Raw genomic sequence first — 23,398 nt, forward strand, 5'->3', positions numbered from 1 at the left:
ATACTCGATGTGCGATAAATGCACATATTTAAAGTATAATTTGATGAGCTTTGACATAGGTAGGTATACACCCGTGACACCATCACCAAAATCAAGATCATGAATATATCCACACACACACCCCCCAGAAGCTTCTCTGTGCTCCTCTGTGATACATCCTCTCTCCTCAGGCAATCACAGATCTGCTTTCTAACCCTACAGGTTAGTTTGCATTTTCTAGAATCTTATGCAAACGGAATCATACCATAGGTACTCTTTTTTATCTTTCTTGTTTTACTCAGCATCTTTATCTTGACATTATCCATTTTGCATGTATCACTGGTTCCTTTCTGATTGCTGAGTAGTATCCATTGTATGGCTAGACCACAATATGTTTATCCAGTCACTTGATACTGGACATTTGGCTTGTGTTTAGTTTTTTACTTTTTACGTATAAAGCTGCTCGGTACATTTGTATACACGTTATATGCTTTTGTTTCTCTTGGGTAAAAATCTACAAGTGTAATGGCTGTCTTGTACCGTAGGGTACGTTGAACTTTTTAAGAAACTACAGACTGTTTTCTGAAGTGGTTGTACCAGTTTAAATTCCTACGAACAGTGCATAAGAGTTCTAATTGCTCCTCAGTAATGTAGGAGCACTTAGTCATATCTCATGGTGGTTTTAATCTGCATTTCCCTAATGACTAGTGATGGTGAACATTTTTTTCATGTGCTGATTTACCATTTGTATATTTTCTTTAGTGAAGTGTCTGTTCAAATCATATGGTCTTTTTAATTTTATTTATTTATTTATTTTTGTGGTGCGCGGGCCTCTCACTGTTGTGGCCTCTCCCGTTGCGGAGCACAGGCTCTGGACGCGCAGGCTCAGCGGCCATGGCTCACGGGCCCAGCCGCTGCGCGGCATGTGGGATCCTCCTGGACCGGGGCACGAACCCGTGTCCCCTGCATCGGCAGGTGGACTCTCAACCACTGCGCCACCAGGGAAGCCCCATATGGTCTTTTTTAAATTGGCTTGTTAGTCTTCTATTAGGTTGTAAGTTCTGGGTATATCCTAGTTATAAGTAAGGTATGTGTTCGCAGATATTTTCTGCGGGTCTGTGGTTTGCCTTTCCATTTTTGTAACAGCATCTTCTGAATAACAAGAGTTTTAAATGTTGGTGAAGTCCAATATATCAATTTTTTTTTTGTCTGGAAGAGTTTTGGTTTTTTGTGTCCTATTTAAGAAGTCTTTGACACACCTAAGGTCACAAAGATTTTCTACTGTCTTTTCTCTGAGAAGAGGCCATGCTATGCCTGGTCAATCAAGATGTGTTTAAATAAAAAGTATCAAACCCCAGGGCCTGGACTTAACAATTTACCCTTTCCTTTTCCTCTTTTCTAGAATAGTTCTGTGAATCTCTTGGGTTATTTTATATATGTATGTGGTGTGAGGTAAGCATCAAGGTTCTCTTTTGTGTGTGTGGCTATCCAGTTGTTCTAACACCATTTGTTGAAATGATTACTGCTTACCAGTTTAATTGTCTTGGCACCTTTGTTGAAAATCAATTGATCATACATGTGTGAGTCTGTTTTTGGACTCTCTGTCTGTTCTATTGATCTATATGTCTGTTTATGCCAGTACCACACTGTCTTGATGACTGTAGCTTTACACTAAGTCTTGAAGTTAGGTAGTCTTGAAATCAGGATTTATTTTGCTGTGAGTCTCTATTGATTTTGCTTGGAATGTTGGAAGCCCTATTGGCTTCTATATTTTGTTTGTTGTTTAGATTTAATCAGGCAAGCTTTAAACTGTTTTTTATTGTTACTTCTCTTTTAATTGTTCTGATTTCTCTCTAACACCTAGAATATTTAGATGGGTCTTTGTTCTCCATATTTATCTCTGTGTTCTTTCACCTCTGTGTTCTTTCCTTCTCTGCATTCTGGAAACTAGTGGGGGGCTTATCCACGATACTGCTGATTCAGTTTGGGGGATTTTATTTCCGCATTATTCCTAATGCAGATAGCTTTTTCTGCATCCTACAGTACATCTTTTTCCCAGAGGTAATGTTCTTTTTATCTTGTTGTGTGACATTTTTTACAGGCCCTCGTGAGGATATATATTTCTAGACTGGATGTTGGCCAAAGGGCAGGATGTATGAGTTGCTCCTTCCCCTCCCCTCCTCTCCCTTGGGCGCTCATTGTTTGGTGGTAATCTTCTGAACCATCATTACCTTTCTCTGTTCTCATTAGTTTTTGTAGACGCTTGGTGACTGGAGTCTGGCTAGAGCCACGTCTGGCCCTACAAGTCATATGGTCCTGATGTCTTCTTAGGACATGTATCATTTCATCCTCCTAGTTTGAATTTTTTTCAGTCTTTTAAATATTTTCAACTAATGCTTCTTTATACCAGTGAAAGTGAGTAAACAAATGTTATTTCTCATTATTTGGGTGATATACTGTTTAGATACCTAGAGTAGTCTGTCATTCTGACTCAGAGGGCCCTTGTGTCTAAGGAGCATCCTGACCCAGAGGTCGCACAGCCACACACCTGCCTCCACAGAGTTACATTTAACACACTGTCCTAGAAGAGTGGCTTTCAAACTTTTGGGTCTAGGACTTTAATAGTCTTAAAACTTGAGGATTCCATCCTGCTGGAGAAAAAAAAAAAAATGAGGATTCAAAAGAGCTTTTGTTGATGTGGGTTATATTTATCTATATTTCCCTTATTAAAACTTAAAACTGAGAAAAACGTAAAACACGAGACTACCTAAGCAGACGTCAGAGTGATGACATCCTCATAAGCTTCTGGAAGTTTTTTCTGTCTGCTCGTGAGAGGATGAGAGAGAAAAAGGCAAGTGATGTCTTAGTGTTATTATGAAAGTAGTGGTGACCTCGTGGACTCCCTGAGAGAGTCTGAGGAACCCCTGGAGGTCCCTGGAGCACACATGGAAAACTGCTGCTGCACGCAGAAGGTGGTTTTGATATAGCCAGAAAACAGAATGGGAATCGTGATTTAACACCACAAAATCTGTTGGTTGCAAATGTGTGTGTGTGCGTGTGTGTGCGCGCGCACGCGCAGGGGGTGGAAGATAGAAGTGACATCTGTCTCTAACCATGAGTCCACCGCCGCCGTACCAGCCACGGGCCCCTCAGCGCTGCCCTCCAACAGTTTGGGAGGAGAGCCGGCATCGCGGCTGCCCGGGCAGAGCCATCTCCATTACATGTGGCCACTGGGTTCGGAAGATTAATGGTAACGTTTTAAAAATTCACACAGACCTGGAATCAGCACTAGAAAATACAGATTTAAATTAACAAGGAAAAAGCAGAATCCCATCAAAGGAAATAAATCGTGCTGGCAACTGTTGTCACATAATAAAATGTATTCTGTAACTGAAGGGCTCTTATATGGAGCTGTCTGCGGCTTAGTGGCCATGTTAATTGAATAAGGCGCCAAAGACTGACTTGGGGGAGAAAAACGGAATTTCCCTCAGCCTCTATTTAGCCAGAGCTGTGGTTGGCAGCACGTGCAATGCTGACCTATTTATTACGGAACAGCCAGGGCCCGTGCAGAGAGACGTGATGGCTTGCAGGGTGTGCCCTGTCTTCTCTGGGCCATTCTGGGGGTGGGGGACAGGGAGGAAAGCTTGGTAAAACTCCCCTAGGATTCAGGGGCTGTCCTAGTTGGAATTCTCTGGTTGCCAAACAGATTTTGGAATCATGATCCATCATTTGAGTCAAGTGGCAGAAATTGCTGGCCTCTAACGGTCAGTCCCCTGTTCCGGTGGTCCAAGACCTACTGGGGATGGTACCAGAGGGTCTTCATCTCTAGGTGCCACCCCAGGTAGAGCCAGTTTCCTGAGTTCTTGGGTTTACTTCTCCTGGCCTGCTGGTGATCTTTATGAACTCTCTTAAAATCTAAAATACACTCTTCTAGATCAACAGAGTGAGCTAGAGGGATCACAGCGTGATCAACGACTTCGGGGCCCATTGAAATGACTCCACTGAAATTGCCGTCTGGGGGGAATCCCAGCCAGCATCATGGTCATGGACTTGGTCTCAGCTTTGTTTGATGCCGTCTCCGCTTTGTCTGATACTCGTTCTTGTAACTCCCCTGGCTTAGGTGCTTCAGAAAAGCTGAGTGTGTAGCGCCCACGTTCTACTGAAGTGCCCGGCTTCTTCTTTCTTTCCTCTTCCAGCAACACCCAGTGCCATGAGTGGGGCATCCCTTTAATCTTATTAGATCATCAGGTTATGGGCAGTAAGCCAAAGAGTGTTGGGTTAACTGATTATAATTCCAAGTGTAAAAATAAGGGTTTTATGTTTTTTCTCAGTAGGCGCTATGGTAATGGGCATGGGCTCAGGCTATTAAGTAGTCTGTAAAATATTTTAAATGACTGTAAAATATTTTATCAGATGGCTGTACTGTAATTATTTAAGCAGTCCCCTATTATTTGATACTGAATTTGATTCCATTTTTTGGCTTTATAAGCAATGCCATGACGAAGGTAATTCCTGTAAGTTTCCCCAAATGATCTCTAATTACAGGTCAGAATTGGATTCATTGGTTCATTCAACAGCATTAGGTAATCTTCTAGGGTTCTCCCTAATAATTTTTAAGTGCCCACTGTGTGCAGGGCACTGTTGTAGGCACTAAGGATACGGTGGAAAGAGAAAGTGTCACGGAGATCGTGTCCTAGTGACACATATAAAGAAATCGACAGTCCTGTTAAGCGGGAAGGGCTCAGCAGAAAGGGAAGTGAGCGTCGAGGGGGAGCGCCACCAGAGAGAGGCGGGGTGCTTCCCCAGGGGTGCCTGAGGGAAGCAGGAACCGAAAGTGCAGAGGCCCCAAAGAGGGAATGCGAGTGAGGGGAGGAGGGGACCAAAAGCAGCTGGTGAGGTTGGAGGGTGTGAGTGCAGGGACCACAGACAAGCCCAGGTCAGAGAGGAGGGATGGGCCAGAACTGGCAGGACCTCCAGCTGTGGGGCAGCTCAGGTTTCATTCTAATGCAGAGGGAAGGTACAGGCGTTTCATAGTGGTCCTGTACTGAGGCTCTCACGAGCGGGGCTTAAAACAGTGCCGGGGGGGCCGGAAGGGGAAGAAGCAGAACAGAAATCGTACTGCCACGTGCTTGGCACGTCCTGGTGCTGTGCTGTCGGCTCGGCCTGCGTCTGTGCACTGGGAGGCAACACCCCCTTGCTGAAGGGCACCCAGCCCCTGCTGGGATTTGAACCTATGTCGGGTGGACTCTGGGCTCGGTACTCTTCACCACTACACCAGCACTGCCTCCATTGGGTGTCCAAATCTGCCTGTAGCTTTTCCCTTTTCCCATACTAGAGGGACTGTGACCTGTGAGGGTCACTGAGCTAGTAAGTGGCAGACAGGTTGAGTCCCGGGCATCTCAGGGTGGACTCCAGATTCCTGGTTGAGTGATCTCACTCTGCGTACCTGATGGTAAAGATGATCCATCAGGGCAACTTTTAGATGAGGATGGTAACCTCCAGAGGACACGTGGACCGACCTGCTCATGAATTCTCGCTCGCTTCTGTCAACTTCGTCTCGGAGGGCCTCAGTTTCCTGTTCTGTTAACTGAAAGTGATTGTTCCTGCCTAAAAAGGTTGCTGAGAGGATTAGGCAAGGTGACATACGTGAAGGAACCCAGCCCAGCACCTGGCAGGTGGGTCCCCACCAGATGCTGAGGAATTAGAATCTCATTTCGCTCTGAGGCTCGGCTGACTGCACGGACGTTCCTGTCCGTCCTCACTTTCAGGCTGATAGGAGGTTGAGCGCCCCTGGGCCACTTCTCCTTCAGCAGGGGACTTTTTTGTTTGATTTAACTACAGGTGATCTGTCTCCTCGGCCCAAACTGTCCACTCGCATTAACGGGAGGCCTCGGTGTGCCTTTTCGTTCTCCTGTCCCCACGTCCCTTCCTCCCTATGTCCAGGAACAATAGAAGTGAAAATGCAAAAGCAGCAGCTATTTGTGGTGCAGGGACCCCTCTCCCTATGGCCCTCTCTGGCCGGGGGCCGTCCCACTGTCTGGTCTTAATGCTGCCCCGTCCCCCTGACCGTCAGCCACCAGAGCTGGAGTTTTTGGTAACCTGATTTCAATTTGAGTGATTCCTGTTGAGCAATTGGTCTGTAAAAGAGTCAGGCCTGCAACTTGAAATCTCTTTTAATTTCCCATTTACCGCATCAGCCCCACATTGTCTATCGTATGTGATCAGAAACTTTTTCGGTTTTTTCCCTTGTAAATTCCTGGCTGCTGCCACCACTGACTTCTTACGTCATACCTGTTTTCCTCCGTAGCAGAGGGGAGTGGGATGTGTGGTGTCATGGGTCTCCCAGAGACCCCCTGAGTCTAACTCAGCAAACACACAGGCGAAAATGCAATAGTAGAGGCAGCAGCAGTTCATGTCCAAAAAGATCCAGGGGTTTTAATGCCGTAGGTTCAACACTCGATTTGTTCAACGGCCATTTGTTCAATGATTGTCTGCTCTGGGGAAGAAATTGTCCTAGAAAATGGGGTACCAACTTGATCTGATCTGGTCCTGCTCTTGAGAAGGTGTCTTGGGATAACTGGAGTGAGAGAGGATGCACAGACACCCATCTAGCCTGGGACAAGCCCAGCAAGGGCTTTACCAAATGAGGATGCTTAGGTGGAGTCTTGAAGGACGAAGGGGAGTTTGAAGAGGCGGTAAGGGAGGAAATGGGGATTCTAGGAGGAGGGAGTGGGGTGGCTGAAGAATCAGGCTGAGGCAGGGGAAAAACATGGCAGATTCAGAGACGTACAGGACCTTCACTCTTCCTGGTGGAGGGAGGGGTAAGCAGTGACAAGAGTCTGGAGAGGCGGGCTGGTGTGTGAGGATGGCTAAAACCAGGGTACACATGTGGGTTAGGTTGCCCAGGGAAAGTGTGTGGAGTGAGAGCACACGCTAAACCAGAACCCTTGCCAACAGCAGCCCTCACGAGGTTGGGGAGGAGCCAGGAGGGGCTGCTGCGAGACAGAAGGAACTAGGCCAGGGAAGGAGGAGTTGCAGAGTGGGGTCAGCCAGGCAAAACCTGCTGCCCCAGAGAGGCAGGCAGCTTCGGCCAGGAAGTCCCTGTGGACAGGGCAGCTGAGGAACCGGGCAGCTTGATTCTCTAGCATACACTTAAGTTCCGTGGGCCGTAGAATTACCCCAAAACCGTTCACTTAGAGGGTCACAGCAGGTGATATTGACGGGAATTGTTGAGTCTGCACGCAGTAGGTGCTGCATAATTGCTTGCAGTTCCATGACAGTCCTCCTTGTGATTGGCTGCTCTGTTCCCATCTACGGTGGCATCTCGGTTTTTTCCCTCACTTTCCTTCAAGCAGGTCATCTTTTAAAATTGTAAATTGCATCTCGTCACTTCTCTGCTTAAAACCCCTTCAGGCTAAAGTCAGAGCTTGTGTGGGGTCCTGGGTGCCGTGGCCCCCGAAGCTCTCTTCAGCCTGGTCCCCTACCCTCTCCCTAGCCTCAGGCCCTGACCACCCCGGCCTCCTTCCAGGTCCCCCCTCAGCCAGACCTCCTGCTGCTTAGGAGATGCCTCAGAGACCCTCCCTGCCTCACCCCGCCAACCCTGCCCACCGCCAGTTCCCCACCGGAACAGCACTTCCTCGGGGGAGTGCAGACAGTCTTCCTGCTTGCCCTGCGTCAGCCGCTGCTCCTGTAACTTCATGGACGTGTTTGTGTCCCCCGCTGCAGGGTGAGCTCTGCAAAAGCAGGGACCCTGCCTGTCCTGCCGCCCCGAGTCCCCCCTCCCCCACCCATCTGGGTTGATGTGGGCCACGGCTTGCTCAACCATCTCTGACAGCTGAATGGCTGGGCTGACCCTGTCTTCTCATCCAAGGAGGAGGCCCTCTGTGCAGTCACCCAGGTGCACCTGTCGTCCGAGCTTCAGCCAACACGCCACCTCCTCTGCGAGCTTCCTGGAGCGGCTGCCGCACCGCGCAGATGTTCCGTGTCCTTAGTTAGGTGGGATGCACCTTCTTAGGGCTCTCGGGGCACAGCAGTCTCGGGGTGTGGGTTCTTTCCCGGCTCCTGGAAAAGCCCTCGGTGTACAGTGGGTGTAGTGCCGACACCTGCCCCCGGCCAGCTTCTCGGGTGTGCGGCCCGTGCATCGCACAGGGCCCCGCGCTCAGGAGGGCCCCCGCGCTTGGTTTAACGCTCCGCCTCCGCTGTCGCCATCTTGAAATTCTTAATGACATTTGACAGGTCCCCCAGTGGTTTTGCACCGGGCCCTGTACCTGCCGTGCGGGGGCGATGTGCGGGGCCACGAGAGAACCCTGGAATCTGTAGACGCCGGGGCCCAGCTCAGGGCGAGCCCGCTCTGCAGGGTCGCCTGTCACCATCTTAGCTCTGCTCACCCACAACCACAGTCAGTAACTCATTCTTCTGTTTGCTCAGCTTCATTGACTAAGTGCTGTGGTCAGAGGCATCGATCAACTGCGTCAAATCCCTCTGCAGCTGCTCCTCTCCCTCCCAGGGTTCCCGAACGCGGCCTGTCTTCAGAGGCACTGCTGGGGCTTGTCAGAGAGATTTCTGGGCTGCACCCAAGGCCCACTGAACCAGACTCCCCGGAGCTGGGACTGTGAGTCTGTATGGTTAGCAGTAGTGCCTGCATCTGTGCTGTGACGCGCAGAACGGAGCGTGAGAACCTTCGTCCAAGCGGATGAGCCCTTGGTGCGGCGTTTGGTGTCCTCTCGGTCTGGCCCCGGCTTTGTCTCCCGCAGGCAGCCTTACCCTGCAGCAGAGTCAGCTCTCCCTGACTGCCGTTGCTCCTGTCTCCTCCTGTAAGACCGGCAACCTCCTCTGAGGCAGTGTCCCCGGAAGCCCCACTCGCCTGCTTTCGTGCTCACTCAGCACGTGGTTTTTATTCTCCTCCGAGCACGTGTCCTGTCGCACAGTGGCTTGTTCCTGCTCCGTTGTCCCCCCAGCCTGAGAGCTCCTTGCAGGGGGTAGCTCACCTCTGCATCCTCAGTTCATCAGGATTGAGCCGTGGACACAGGACTCACGCTCAGCAAGGCCCCACTCCCTGGTCCAGCCAGCCGGCCGGTGGCACAGATGTTAGCTCCTCCGGGGGCCTGTGGGAACAGGCCCCGCCCAGAGTCATTCTGGGAGGTCACGCGTTTGTTGTGTGGCAAGGGCAGCATGTAGAACGTGAACTTTCTTTATGTGATCATTACCCACCCCTCTTCCGTTTTAGAAATGACTGTGTGTGACCAGAGCTCAGGCTACTGAGCTACTTCAAACCAACCCCCAGTCACACCACGAAGAGGCAGTTGTGTTGCTTTTGTCCCCCAGACCTGTTGGGTTTTAAATGGTTTTCCTATCGTTGTAACCTTTCTTCTCGGCATTCACTAAAGGCAGCTGATGACCGCGACAAGTGGATTATGTGTTTTGATCGATACCTGCTTATGTGTGGGCAGCGTGGGCCTTAATGGCCAACGCCTGCGCCATAAAAGACGAGCTGGGTCGATGGAAGGTACTTTCTGAGCACCTACTGTGTGCTCCCACCTGAGGGGGACGTGCGGACACAGCAGTTCAGGGGAACGTGCCATTGTGGTTCTCAGTGGGCGTTCGTTTCCTGGACACACGTGGTAATAACACCTAACGCCTTCGTTCACAAAGTGCTTCCTGGGCTGTGACCCTCCACAGCCCCGCAGGACAGGAGTGGAAGCCACTGGATGGGGAATGGGACCAAGACAACAGGGCAAACCAAGTCCTGCACTCAGAGCTGAGCATCCTGGTCCCACTGGTGCACTTTGCCCAGTGGGTAGAGATCAAGATTAAATCACCCACTTCCTCGGGGCACCTGCCACGTCACTTAAGGCTTGGGAAACCCTTTCTTCCTCTTGAATGTCCTTCGCTATATGGAAAAAAGTGGCCACTGATGTCTGGAAACTTCTGAGTTCCTAGGGGGGCTCGAGCTGGTGGGGCAGCTCAAGTCCTGCTTGAGAAGGCGGAGGTCCCAGGACTGCCCGCTTCCCGGGCTCTGTGGGCTGTTGGTGGCGCCTGTGCTTTCTGAGCCTTGGGGACTGCTCCGTGCACCCTGTAACCTCCTTTTTCTCCTCTGTCTTTCTCAGGCACATCTCTCTCACGCTCCCTGCTACCTTCCGAGGCAGGAACAGCACTCGGGCTGACTATGGGTACCAGCACTCCAATCTGTATGCCATATCAGGTACGTGCGGCCGCTGCGAAGGGCCAGCGATTTAGCGCGTCTGTGTCCCAGGCACCGCCTCCCTCTACGTGCTTCCTGGCTGCTAACGGCATCTGTGTGTCTTACCTCTCTTTTTACCCCTGCAGGGGGCCTGTTCCCTGCAGGGACCAGGCCTTCCCTTTCCTCTGTGTCGCCGTAGCGCTTAGTGAAGGGCCAGATCCTCAGCATGGTTTGAAACTAATGATGAAAAACAATGCGTGGATTTCACAAGCTTGAAGGGAGGTTTCCAGAGAATAGTCACCACATCGTTCACCTACCAGCTCCAGGGCAGGTTCCCCGCGGGGACTGGGGACCCCGCAGACCTGAGGCCTGGTGCCGCCTGCCCTCCGTATCCACGTCTGTCCTCATCGCTCATTTCTCAAAGCCAGGTCTGTGACCAGCGGCTGCGCTGGCGTCTCCCCCACCCCCGGCCCCATCGTATGAGTCTGTGATTTCTGAACTCGGCCCTGAAATGGATAGTGTTACCTTGGCAGGAACTTGGTCAGTCCTGGTTTCCTTTTTCAAAAAACTTACAAGCCTTATTACAGAATTGAGATTCATTAGGTGCCTGGCAGGGCAGGTGACTTGCTAAGAGCTGAGGAGACCCACAAACTTGACTCTGATTATATGGGGCCTCCAGTTGGGGGGCGTTTGTATATAAGGGGGAAATGGCAAATCGGTACCACTTACCAGCACATACCCTTAATGGTGAGTGATGTTTTGAACACGGGAACATGGCATTCATTCATGTACCATAATGAATCGGTTATTTGAAAGGTAATCTTTTTTCTAAAAATTGCAACTTCAGGTTACTAAACAGATGAAATAGAACAATGGTATAATTCGTGTCAGTATTAGTTTTTCTTGTTATGATCACGCCCTAATAGGTTTGGAAGTATAAGCAAAGGCCAGTCGTTCCGTTTCTGGGTGGCGCTCCTGCTGGGGAAGGGGAAGGGGAAGGACGGGGATGTTCTCAAAGCCCTCATCCTGGCTTTTCTCCAGGAGCCAAGCTCCCCAGGGCAGCGGGAACGTGTTGTCGAAGAGAAGCATCTCCAGGGAGAATTTCTTTTGTGCGCTGGCTATTTCAGCAGAGTCGACAAGGAGCATAACAAGTGTGGAAAGATGACCTATTTTGTAGAAAAGCTGAATATTTCCCCAGATGCCTGGTGGCAGAGTGGTGCAAAATAGGTCTGTGAAATCCAGCAGGGCGGCCCCGTTCCCAATGCACATGAGGAGAGCTCAGTCACAGCAGATGACTTTTCTCCCCTCCAGCTCGCAAATCTTTTTCCAGCCACGGGGTTCGGCTGCCCCCACCGTACCTGGATTCTCTGATGGCTTTCCCAGCTGTTGACGTTTCTGCAGAGAAGGGCCCACAGAGTGAAGTCTCCTCTGGTTTGGCAGGAATGTTCCTGTCTGCCTCTGGGCCACTGCTTCCTCGCCCCGCGGCTTTGATGAGGTGTTGTCTGGGTTCATTTCAGCTGTTAGTTTAGCAATGCCGAGGTAACAGTCTCAAGACGCAGGGGAAGCCATTCAGAAACTTCCTGTTACGTTTGCGTAAGTGGCAGTCAATTGGATTTTATCTTCCAAACAGAGGTAGTCGAGGCTGTGGCCCAGGGCAGCAGGCAGCTCGGGCCTCCTCGGTGGTGGCAGCACCAGAGTGCCCCGCCAGGGTCCAGGACTGCTTTGTTGTGATGCCGCCAGGCGTGCCCTGCGGGACCCGCGGGCTCCGTAAGGCCGGCAGACTCAACACTGCGCAGTCGTGGTGCATGCAGCTGGGAGGCCTGCCCAGCGGCAGCCCGCCTGCGAGCCATTCTGGCTAAAAGGGAGCAGAGACCACGCCCCCCCCCCCCCCCCCCCCCGTTCCAACAGTATCTGGCACTGAGTGGCATGTCTCAGTTTGGTATTGCGAAGTTAAGGTTTCAGTGGTTCACTCCAAAAACAGTCAAGGCAGCATGTGCCCCAGCCCCCAGCCCGTGCACAGTGCCCAAAGCCATGATGTCTGGTGCTCTGCTGGTAGTGGAACGAATCGCCCAAACTGTTCTCTTCCCGAAGCAGCTCCGGCACACGTTCGCAGCGGACGTCGGGCACTGAGCCTTTGGTGCGAACTCCTGGCCGGCTCTGGTTCGTTCCTGAAACCATCTGATCACTGCGCCCCTTGCTTGCGGTCCCTTCCTAAGATACGTAGGTTTCCAAACAATGTTATTAGAAGTTTGAAGAGCAGCCCACATTTAATTTGTACGTATGGTTATTAAAGTAATATATACTTTTAAGTGTTTTCCCAAGGGCATACCTGTTTTCCCAAGGGCTTATATTCCTTCTGTACCTTTCACTGAGACAGTTCATCCCTGTCCTGCCTGCAGAGGGAGAGACACTGCTCAGAGCTGCTGAGAGACCGGTGGACACAGCATGTAGCTCTGTCCCCAGCACACAGAGGTGCTCGTGAAATGGTTGTGGAAGGAAGTGGGGAGGAAGGAAAGCATTTAGCCTAGTGTCTGCCTTGCCTGGGAGTACCCTCTATGACCTCTGGGGCAGGTGATCGTCCTGATTTGCTGCTCCAACCCTACAGTGTCTGGGCCACCATCTCTGAGCAGCCCAGCCCATCTCTGCGCGGTGCTCCCGTGTTCAGCGGGGCTGTCTTACTGTATGTTCATATCCCTCCAGCCATCTGGGGTACCACGCGTCCCGTCAGCATTGCATGCCGACTGTTCTGCACTGTCCAGCCAGTGGGTAGTTCTCTCTTGCCCACAGGATTGGGGTGAGGAACATCGTGCTGAAATCCTGAGAAGCGTATTCCCTTCTCTGCCATCTTGTACCCTCATCAGAATGGCCATGAAGCACACCTTTGATCCTCACACTTCCTCTTCCAGGAATTTCTTCTGGAAAATACAGATGTGCAAAAAAGATTTATCCACAAGGGCGAGCACTGCTGCTTTTTAAATATAATACCCAAAAAAGGGGTGGGGGGGGTGGATATCATAAATGTCTAAAATAAAGGCGAGTGGTTAAATTATGAAACATCCATACAGCGGCCTTAACTTTTCAAGCATCAGAAACAGTTCTGATTTAGATAAAAAGATGTGCATGAATGCTGTTAAGTGACAGCCAGGACGTGCAGTGTGATCTCGTTTTAAGAAGTATATCTAAAGGTCTGGGAAGGTACATGCCAAGGTGTTTATAGTGGTTTTCACTGGATTTTCCTGCTCTCCTTTCTGTTTCTTTGCGGTGTCTCCTTTTTCTGTGATCGCACATATTGTGCTCGTAAGAAGAAACAACATAGGACCGATGTTAACTTGTCACGCTCTTGGGAAGCCTTGCAGATGCCAGTGATCGCCGTCTTTTCTGAGTGCTCGCGAGTCTTCTGACTCATCATACGCTTTCAAATTCTAGTGGATATCACTTCCAGGCCACAGATCAATAACTATCTTATTATCCCTTTTTGAGGACATGATTTTTTTCTGTTGTTCAGTCCCCTGGAACCTCCTGTCCACTGATGTTCCTTAGAGACCACTGACTTATCTTTTGTGCCCAGTGGCCCCCCAGACACCGACTGAGCTTGAAAGCACCAGGCTGCTCACCTTTCTTGCCCCTCAAATTCCCCATCACCATGTTATTCACTCCTTAGGGTTTGAGGATGGTTTTCTTTGAAAGAGTAGATGAAATAAAATGGTGGGCACCTGGTTTGTCTCACTCTGTAACCTGCATATAGTAGGGTTGGCAAACCACTGTTTAAATTGTCCTTACTTGTGATAAGTGGCAGCTCATGGGCTCATTCTTTCCTGGCGATGTTCTTATCGGTGTGTCTCCCTCAGTTACATGCCCTTAAGATCTTCTCCTGGGAGGACTTGCTGCAGGGCCATGTTGATTTCTCTAGATTCTGTCCCAAAGCCCCAGTTCCTAAGTTTCCTTGTCAGAACTTTTAGTGGCTGTTAGTTTTCTTTTAAAGAATATCTTCTCTCTCCTGAACATCTTCTACTTTAGTCCCAGATGATGATATCCTCCCTTTTTGTTTCCTTATAATTTTTTTAGATGTTTAGGTGTCTGACCGTTTGCTCATTTCTCTTCCACCTATTCCAGAAAGATTTAAGGTAGCTGCAAAAATGCATGTAACAAAGTGAAAACGGAAGGGGAAACGTAAGAGTGAACTAAAATACAGGATAGCAAAGTAGGGTGCAGCTGTGGGTGAGGCTTTGCATGAAGCAGAGATTCTGGATTTGGTTCTGAGTCGACAGTTCCCTTACGGACAACCTAAAAATAAGCTGGTTGTTCGAGGAGAGCCTAACTATTCCTTTTATGAATTTTTCTTCGTACAGAGGGCCCTGTAAGGTGCTGGGAACAGCCGCCTTTCCATGAGTTTGATAAGGACAGACTGTATGCCCATGTGAGGCAGATCCACTCATGTTTGAACCCCTAAAATGTTTGGAAGTTGAGTGAAATGTTTCTTAAGAAATGCTCTTGTGCTGGGTGTCATGTGCCTTAGAGGCTGGGGACCTCGGGGGACGTCAGGAAAGAGGAGATCCCCAACGTCCTGTCCAACCTGAGGGCCACCTGTGCCGAGGGTCCCTGTAACAAGCAGCTCAGCCCAGAGGCACCAGGATTGTTTTTTCCAACCTAGGAATGTCTTGTCAGCCACGTGGCAGGTTTTACTTAAGGAACAGGTGACAGTAGGTATGGGACACTACGCTGTAAGAGTCTTGTTTTTGTGGTGGTTATAAACTGATTTATAGCGCCATGTAAAGAATTTTTACCAAAGAACTTGTTTTTCTCCGTTTTGAAAAAAACTGACACAGTCGTATAAATTAGTACAGTAAAGCAGAGGCATATTAAAACCAGCATGTAATAAAACCAAACATCTCCAGCTCAGCCCACAGTTTCAGGGTGAGCCACGTGCAGAAATGCGCTGAGGCCTCGTGGTGCAGGGAAGCACCTTTTAGCGCCTGACATCTTCATCTGTCCGTCAGCACCAGGCTGACCACGTGACTTATTTTCCACTTCGTCACTTTTGAGAGTGAAAGGGGCACAGAGTTGCATCAGGACAAAGCCGGAACCTGGAACCGACCCGGCAGACAGGGGCTGTGGTCACCTTGCCTTTAGTTTTTCTGTTTTCTTCAGGTTTTTTTTGTTTCTGCTTTTGTTTTTTGATTGCTGGAAAAGCCAGCTTATTGCCCTGCACAGCTGTTGCCTCTTAAAAACCAGTCCCTTTTCAAGATGTTTGACATCAGGAAGCTGTGAGAGTGGACAAGCTGGAGCCCATCGGCCAGCAGTTCAGCCACGGCACTCGTGCAGAGAGAAGGAGAATTTTATCTGAAACACAGAACCCCGTACGAGCCGTGTAACTCTGACATCAGACCGGGAAAGCGCAAAGCAATTAAAAATAATTAATGATTTCTGAGTATCAGCCTTCTCCATGCAGTTTTAATCTAGTCCTCATTTAAATTGGAAGATGGACATTTAATTATCAGTATTATGAAATTCATGATTTATATATTTCATCCAACTGGATAAAATTTCTGCCATCAGCCCTTCCTCTTATTATGAAAGAAAATCTGTACATTTCACAGTGTGATCATTTAAAAACTCATCTGCAGCATACCGAACAACTGCAAACATATTTCCTTTCATTTCTGGTGATTACATTATTTCTGTCTTTTAATTAGGAAAAAAAAAATCTCACCTGGAATATCGGAAATAAACTTAATTCTGTAATGGTCATAAAGCACTGCCGGGTCAGAAAATGAAGAGACCAAAGGACTAAAACAATAGGGTGTGTGAGAGATGCTGTTCTTTTCTGTGTAAGGTGTTCTAACAGACAGCTGCTCCACATGTCACGTTTATGCTGCAGAGTTTGCGTGGGGAGTGTGTGTGTGTGTGTGTGTGTGTGTGTGTGTGTGTGTGTGTGTTTCTCCTTTTCCCATGCATGTGGGTGAGTGTCAGCCTGCGATTGGGTTGACAACCTCATAGGAGGGGAAGGGCCGCCAGCTTCTAGTGGGAGCCCCGGAGTAATGTGAATCGCCCTCTGCATTCGCAGGTACCCCTGTGGCCTCTGTCATTAATGGACATGTTCACGCGGCTTTTGTGGCCTTGAACTTCAGACCCCTCCTTTCCTTTATCCTCCGATGAGGATTTTCAGACTCACCTAGGACTGGTTGGAGAGGTGGGGGTGAGCACGTGGGAGGGTGGCAGGGATCCGCGGGAGGAACGTCAGTTTGATGCAGCCCCAGATTATAGCATATGGGGAAAATTCCTCAATGAAGTGAAAAAATATTTATAATAACGGTGCTCAAATCAAGGAGGAAATAAGTCATTTTAAAGACATATAAATTTTTATCATCCCCTCTAACAGCCATTGCGTCCCTTGTCTATCCATCTATTCCTGCCCTGACAACAAAGGAAAATAGAATAAGAAAAAGCAGAAATGAATGGGAGTGGGTGGGCACTTTATTGCATAGTGTATCTGTACCTCCTGACGTAAAGGTGCGGGTGACAGGTGGCCAGGTTTGCTCTGTACACAACCATGTGTGTGCTGTCAGGCGCTCACACGCTGCCTTGTTTCGATTGATGAATTGCCTGCTTTCTTGATTAAACCTTCCGTCACTTAAGAAACAAAAAGCCTGTGTTTAGATGGCAGAGTGGGACACGTCAAAAAAATCTGTCTCCTTTACCTTTGTGCAGATGTTGGGCACAGACTGTAACATGTATTATTAAAATGAATGTGGCATTTACTGTGCATTATTCCTTTCCTGGGAGAAAGGACTGTAAATTATATGCTAATAATAAGCTTTAACCCTTTCGAAATGCGAAAGATTCAAGAGTGCAAATATTCATGGAGGCCTGGCTAATTGGACGTGCTTTCATACAGCCACCGTGGTCACTGGAGTTAATGAACGGTTTGTGCGGGCAGACACGCAGGGCACTTGGGAACTCGAGGTGCTCCGCTCTGCAAGTGCCTCTGCTAGGATTTTGCGGAGAGAGACCCTGAAACCCCTTGGCTGGGCTCTGGGTCACCTTACGACAGATGAGGTCCAGAGCCATGTCCAGTTCCCCCGGCGCATCTTCTGGACCTGAGCATCAGGCATGGTCCTCTGGTGTTCTCCTGTGTCCCCGCTTACGGGGCTGGCTGGGCTCGGGCCCGGCAGGTACCAGGTGTTGGTGCCTCGCACTTCCTGGACCTGGCTTATCAGTCCTCAGTCCAGTTGCCCAGGTGGCAGACTCATGTCCCCAAAGCACAGCCTCTCAGATCAGACCTTGCGTTCTTTCATACCTCACCTGCCTGGCGTTGGGGCTGTCAGTGGCCAGTCTCCACCTGTCCGGCGTCCCTTCCTCTGTGCCCAGCAGCCGAGGTCGCTCCCCGTGTCCTCATCTTTGTGTCTTTCTGTGCATCTGCCCCTGCCAGTCCCATGGCCCAGGTGGCCCCTCGTCTCTTCTCCTTTTCTCTGCTGACCCATCCTTGAAGCCCTGCTCCTACACTACCTCTTCATGAAGCTTGTCTGCGTCCCTTCCAGTTGGGGCTGCTGGTCTCCTCCCACACTGCTTTGTGTTAGAGCGATCTCACCTGGGAGCACTCTGAAGCAGCAGAGGCTATGTTTAGAAGAGACGATGGAGGCTGTCTTCAATCCTTTTTGAATCCATGCGGTTGTAATTAAAGGCAAAGAGACCAGAACGACTGTTTACTTCCCTGTTCATTCAGCAGACAGCGCTGCCGTGTGCCAGGCCCCGTGTTCCCTCTTCGAGGGAAGCGTGGGGAAGAAGGTTCAGCATGTGACTGACGGGGCGTTTGGGGTCAGAAGCACGTGGGGCCATCACACAGAGCCACTGTGAATGGCCGCACTGCACGACGCATGTGAATGGCTCCTGGCTGGAGCTGTGCAAGGGCCCTGCGTTATGTTACCCTGGGCAGGTCACTCAATGCTAGTTATTCACCCCTGGAAAATAATACAGTAACCGCCCACTAGCTTCCCAGGATTGCTGAGAGGATCCAGGATATAGAAGAGTGTGTTATAAATCAGGAGGCAGTGCGGGAATGTCGCTTCCCTCCATACTCACCTCCCCTGCAGGGCTGTGATCAGAGTCGGAACCCAAAGGTTGGATGAGGATTGCCGCTCAGGACACACTGGCTCATCTTGGCCCCGCGCTCCCTTGTATGATTTTATCTGTGAGATTTTACTTCTCAGCAGTCAGAGCGCTCTGAGTGCTCAGCGAAAACATCTTCCTCAGGCCAGAGAAACTTGCAGCAAAGGCTCTGGCAGGGCTCGGCTCGGCACCCCCTGGAAACCGAGGCCCACTGTCACGCATCGTCACTTAGACGTTGGCAGCTCTCCGTGGCAGGCAGCCCATGAACCCTTCTCGGGAAGGTGACAGGATGCTGGCTTGAGGGCAGGAAGGAAAGACGCCCTTGGCAGAGTGAGCTGGCGACTTCCGTAAAATCTTCCAACGTGCCTTTGGTGTCTTTGGAGGAAAAGTGCTGCTGGGCTGGCTGCCTTCCGCTCCGGGCTTTCATTTCTGCTTTTCCTGTGCTCCACCGGCAGGAGAAAGTTACGACTTCTTCCAGTTTCGTCATCGTGAAAAATAAAAATATTATTAGGTGACAGATACTTCAGTGCTCTTAAAAGGTGGCCACGCCCTGCTGTGCCTTCAGTCTCGCTTCGGTTTTTAGGCACGGCGGAGTGTAGGCGGCGTTGGTTTAATGGGCCACGTCCCCCTCTTAAATCCTCGAGTGAGGCAGCGGAGAGGCAGTGGGAAGAGCCGGGTGCAGGCCCAGCCTCTCCTGCTGGCTAGCCCGGTGATGCCAGGCTCGGCACCACGCGTTTCTGGATCTAAGTGCCCACGTCTCTCGACATCAGTAATTGCAATAACAACATCAGTGATTCAAATGTAACTGTAGTTCAGCTAATACTTTTTGGAAGTTTCCTCTGTGTCAACCACTGTCTAGTATCTAAGGTAGCGGTGGTAACACCCACCTCCCAGGGCTGGGGTTGTGTGGGAAGGAGCCTGTGTGTTTTTCGGGTTGGGATACCTGAGGTGTTACTAGCAAATGTGTACTTACTGACTCCAGACTTCAGAGAAATTCCATCCAAACGCTGTCTTGACTATAAACTTCCCAGACACGGACAGTTAGAGAAAAACCAACTTTCTGACACCTTTCTCCCTGCATGCTTACCTTCTTTGTCTAGTTTTTAAGCAGAAATATGCCTCCATTTCCCCATCGTAATTCCCTTCCTGGCAGGCAGCGTGATTGTGGTCCTTTCTGAAGGCCTAGCCAGAGACATGCTGAAAACAAAGGGAAGACGCTTAATCCCAGCTCTTCATCTGCTCTTAGCACTTCTTCAGAGGTTTTCTCTGGGGCGAATGAAGTCGTCAGGTTTACCGAACACTCCTGCCTAGGAGCAGCTTATATCGGATTAGCCCTTTGTTCCTTTTCCTATCTCTGTCTCTCCCTGTGTCGCAATAATAGACTGTCAGCTGAGAGGGGGAAATGATATAATTAAGGGAAATTCTTTAAACACATTTAGGGAGCTGAAGTTGTTTTTGCTTTTATTAAAATGGATTGCATTCATTTATTTTAATAATACCTAGCCTTCTTCTAGCACTTACTGTGTACAAGACTCTGGAGTAAGCCCTTCCCATGCATTTTGTTATTTAATCCCAACAAATCCTTGCCAAGAAAACCTTTAGGATTTGTCCTGTTACTACTACTGTCCCTATTTTACAGATACAGCACAGCTGCCAGCGTTGCTGAGTTCCTACGTTCAAGCCTCGTTTCGAGCCTCATAAAATAAGTATCTTTATTTTACAGGTGGAGAGACTGAGGTTTGAGAGAGTGATTTGCCCCCAGTTACACTGCCAGTGAGCGGGAGGGCTGAGATTCAAGCCCACCCAGACCCTAAGCTCCCAGCCCCCGCCTGGAGGACGCTCCTTCTGGCTGTGGACCATTTCCCTGCCTTTGTCAACTGAAGTTGGAAGGACCCCCACACCCAGAGTGGCTCACGGTTTATTAGGTCTCAGTGTTGTTTCAACCTCAGATGATCCCCGGCCCCTCATCTCCAGGACCGCATCAGAGTGAGGCCTTTGATCCTTGACTGGCGATGACCCCCCAGTCCGCAGGGCACTGCCAAGAGCGGTGTGGCTCCTATTGGCCGTTGCTGGGCAGAACGGTGAAGAGGTGAGCACACAGCCCCCCACTTGAAGCTGAGTGACCTTAGGCAAGCGGCTTCACCTTTCTGGGCCTCAGTTTCCTTGTCTGTTAAATGGGAATGGCAGTGGTTTGTAGTGAAGATTAGAACCGTGCGTGGTACGTGGAAGGTGCTATAGATGTGTTGATTACGATTGTAATTATTCCACAGCACCTCCCTCCCGCCGCTTCTCAGATTCTTTTCCAACCAGGAAAGGGAATACTCCAGATGCTTCAAGGAACCTCCTCTCCATCGGTAGGCAAGGCTACTGCTGGTCTTGTGTCAGAGACGGAGACCTTTGTCGGGGGGTGGGGTGGGGTGCGGAGCTCTGGGCACCTGGATGTCCCCTTGCTGTGGCCTTCCATCAGCCCTGTGGTGGCAGTGGGCAGCGCAAACAGACCATTTCACACCTTGGGACTGAAGTGTAGGCGTCTTCTTCCCCTGTCCCAACTTCCCGGACCCTGCCCACAATAGGCCTCTTATTTGAACTGACAGTCACCTCAGTGCCATCCGCTTTGAAGCTTCGTTCTCTAGATTGGGCCTCCTAAGGTGCCAGCCTCTGCTGAGGTCACTGAGCCATTCCAGACCCTGTGCGACCCTCTCCTGAGCTCCTGGTCGCAGCTCCCGTCCTGCTGGCCCCACTGCCTAGGTTCTCCTGCTCTCCCGCCTGGCCAGCTCCCAGGCTCCAGCCTGGCTGACTTATGACGGTAGTCACAGGGGATCAGCTTCCAGGTGAGCGTCTTTAAACTTAGTGAGTAAAGGTGTGGGCGTCGGCAGAACTCAGGGAGAGGTTGGATGGCTGTACGGAATTCGGTGATGAGATCAGGAGTTATCCTCTCTGTCCGTCACACAGGATGTCAGGACGAATGCATTTAACTGCTAACGTTAGGACAAAAGACATTCTGATCTGTTTTGTAGCAGTGAAGCCACCTTCCCTCTGGACAGAATGCCTGAATCCATCCGTTTTTGTGCAGTTGGTGTTTGTGTCCTGAATACCCAATGCCTTCTTCCCTCTTTTTATAAATGGCCGGTGGTGGTCTTAACCTTTTATGTTTAAAAACACAGTCTTCACTGCTCCAGCCTAGGGTTTGGACAGGATGTATTTATCACACACCCCGGAGAACGAGGCTCCTTACTCCTCAGATTTGTGTTTTGATCGTCTCAGACGGTGAGTGAGGCAGAACTGTCCTCCAAGCTTGAGATCCTTTGTTTAGAGCAGTTTCTCGCGCCTGGCTTGTTCTACAGTGTGAACGATCTCATGATCCACTGGCGAGGCAACGTCCATAATGTTGAAGGAGAGAGGAAAGCGTGCCTCGTTGGCCCCAAGCATCGCTCCTGGTGACACGCTTAGAAGCACTTAATCGCCTCCTATCTGGAGGCCATAAACGCACCCATCTTTCTGTTCCATTGCCTCCTGTGTTTACCTTACGTATGCCCTGTGCTAACAAAATGTCAGTGTCACTCCTGTCAGAGGGTCCTTTGGCTCACGAATTACACAGGCCGCCCTCACCCTTCTTCTGCCAAAGGTGGTTGGCCCTTGTATAGGCCCAGCGTGGGCAGCTTCTTTGGCCATAAGCCTCTTGGCTATTCTTGCTGCTTGTAAGCTTTGGCCGTCTGACTGGTTTCCCGGTTCTAATGAGGGCGACCTGTCTTTGGTTACAACGTCTTGTTCAGTGCTCAGTTCTCTGCTGGAGTCCAGGGTCCGTCCCATGAGGTTAGGACCACGCGCCTCGTTCACTGGTGTGCGTCCAAGCAGGGCCCAGCCCGCGGGAGGCGCTCGGTGATATTTGTCGTCGGATTGCTTCTTGAAATCCACCCTTTGTATCCGCCCTTCCCAGCTGCGTGACTTTGGACAATTTGCGTAACATTTCATTCGTCTCCTCTTCTGAATCTTGAGGATTAGGGATTATGGATGTGAAGTGCCTTGTGCTGAGCGGGCCCCGCAGAGATGGCAGCTGAATGGCTGTTGCAGACACTGTCGTTCCAGGGAGCGCTGGGCTTAGTCACCTGCAGTAAGACCCCCACCTCCACCCCGCCTAAAATACCATCAGGAGGGGCAGCTGGTCCACTAGGCAGGGCCAGAGGAGAGCTCACAGCTCACACCTGGAGGGACCCTGCCCAGTTCAGGGGGCTTCTTGGTGTCATATAAGACCAACCCCCCATCCTAGCTCAGAAATGGGTAATTGCATGAGATGCAAGTTTGTTACTGGGTAAAACAATTTAAAAGAGAACATCTCAACATTTAAATGAGCCTCCAGTTTTCCCCTTCCCTTCTCATCGAATCAGCTCCGACTGAGAAAGGAGCATATCCGTGCTCAGCCCTCTAAACACTTTGACTTCTTTCTTCTTTGCCTTTTGGTTTGTGGCTCTTTCTTTCCTGCCCCTGTCATCCCAGGACCCTTGAGCCAGAGTCCTTACGTAACTGTGAGCCAGGACTTGCCTTCAGGGTCCATGAGAGTCACGCCACCCACCGAGCACATCATGAAGGCTTCCCTGCGCTCCAGAGCTGCTGCCAGGCCGGGTGCCGGCTCCAGGGCTTGTGCCGAGGGCTGGCTCGGCAGCCACAGGACACACCATGCACTGAAGACGATCTTTCTTGGGGTTTGGGAGAACAGTTTAAACAACTTTCTTAGATGTCCCCATCTTAGAAGAGGAAGCCAGGGTATCTATCGATGCTAAGGGACTGCTCCTTTCTTCAGACTACATTTTTTTTAAAAGATATTGTATCTTTTATTTGGATTTAATGAGGACAGACATTTTAATCAGAGGTTAGTCATTTATTTTTGCAAACTATTGTTTTGATTCATCATTTTTGCAGATAATTAAATGGTTCAGTTGGCACAGTGTGTCTACTTTATTAAAACAGGTAATTTTGGGGAAAAAAGAGAGAGAGATGCTATTTTTTGGATCACTGCACAAGAATTGCTTTTATCTTCATCTTTGAGCATAGTTTCTGGTTGTTTTGCCAAAAGGCTCTCTCACGTTCAAGCATTTGGTGTCCTCTCTGGTCTGGGGGGGGCTTGCCCTTGAATGA

General features: G+C 50.0%; 1 protein-coding gene across 6 annotated transcripts in view; it reads left to right on the top strand.

The window, feature by feature from the left end:
* Positions 1-23,398, top strand: part of MVB12B (multivesicular body subunit 12B) — a 470,401-nt gene that overhangs the window by 379,172 nt on the left and 67,831 nt on the right. For all 6 annotated transcript variants that reach the window (XM_079928057.1, XM_079928058.1, XM_079928059.1 and 3 more), the window contains one exon: positions 10,086-10,180. In XM_079928057.1, coding sequence (XP_079784183.1) covers positions 10,086-10,180 — 95 coding nt within the window. The remainder of the gene's footprint in view (positions 1-10,085; positions 10,181-23,398) is intronic.

This window comes from Stenella coeruleoalba, assembly GCF_951394435.1.
Source record: "Stenella coeruleoalba genome assembly, chromosome: 7".
In the NCBI taxonomy this organism is placed as follows: Eukaryota; Metazoa; Chordata; class Mammalia; order Artiodactyla; family Delphinidae; genus Stenella; species Stenella coeruleoalba.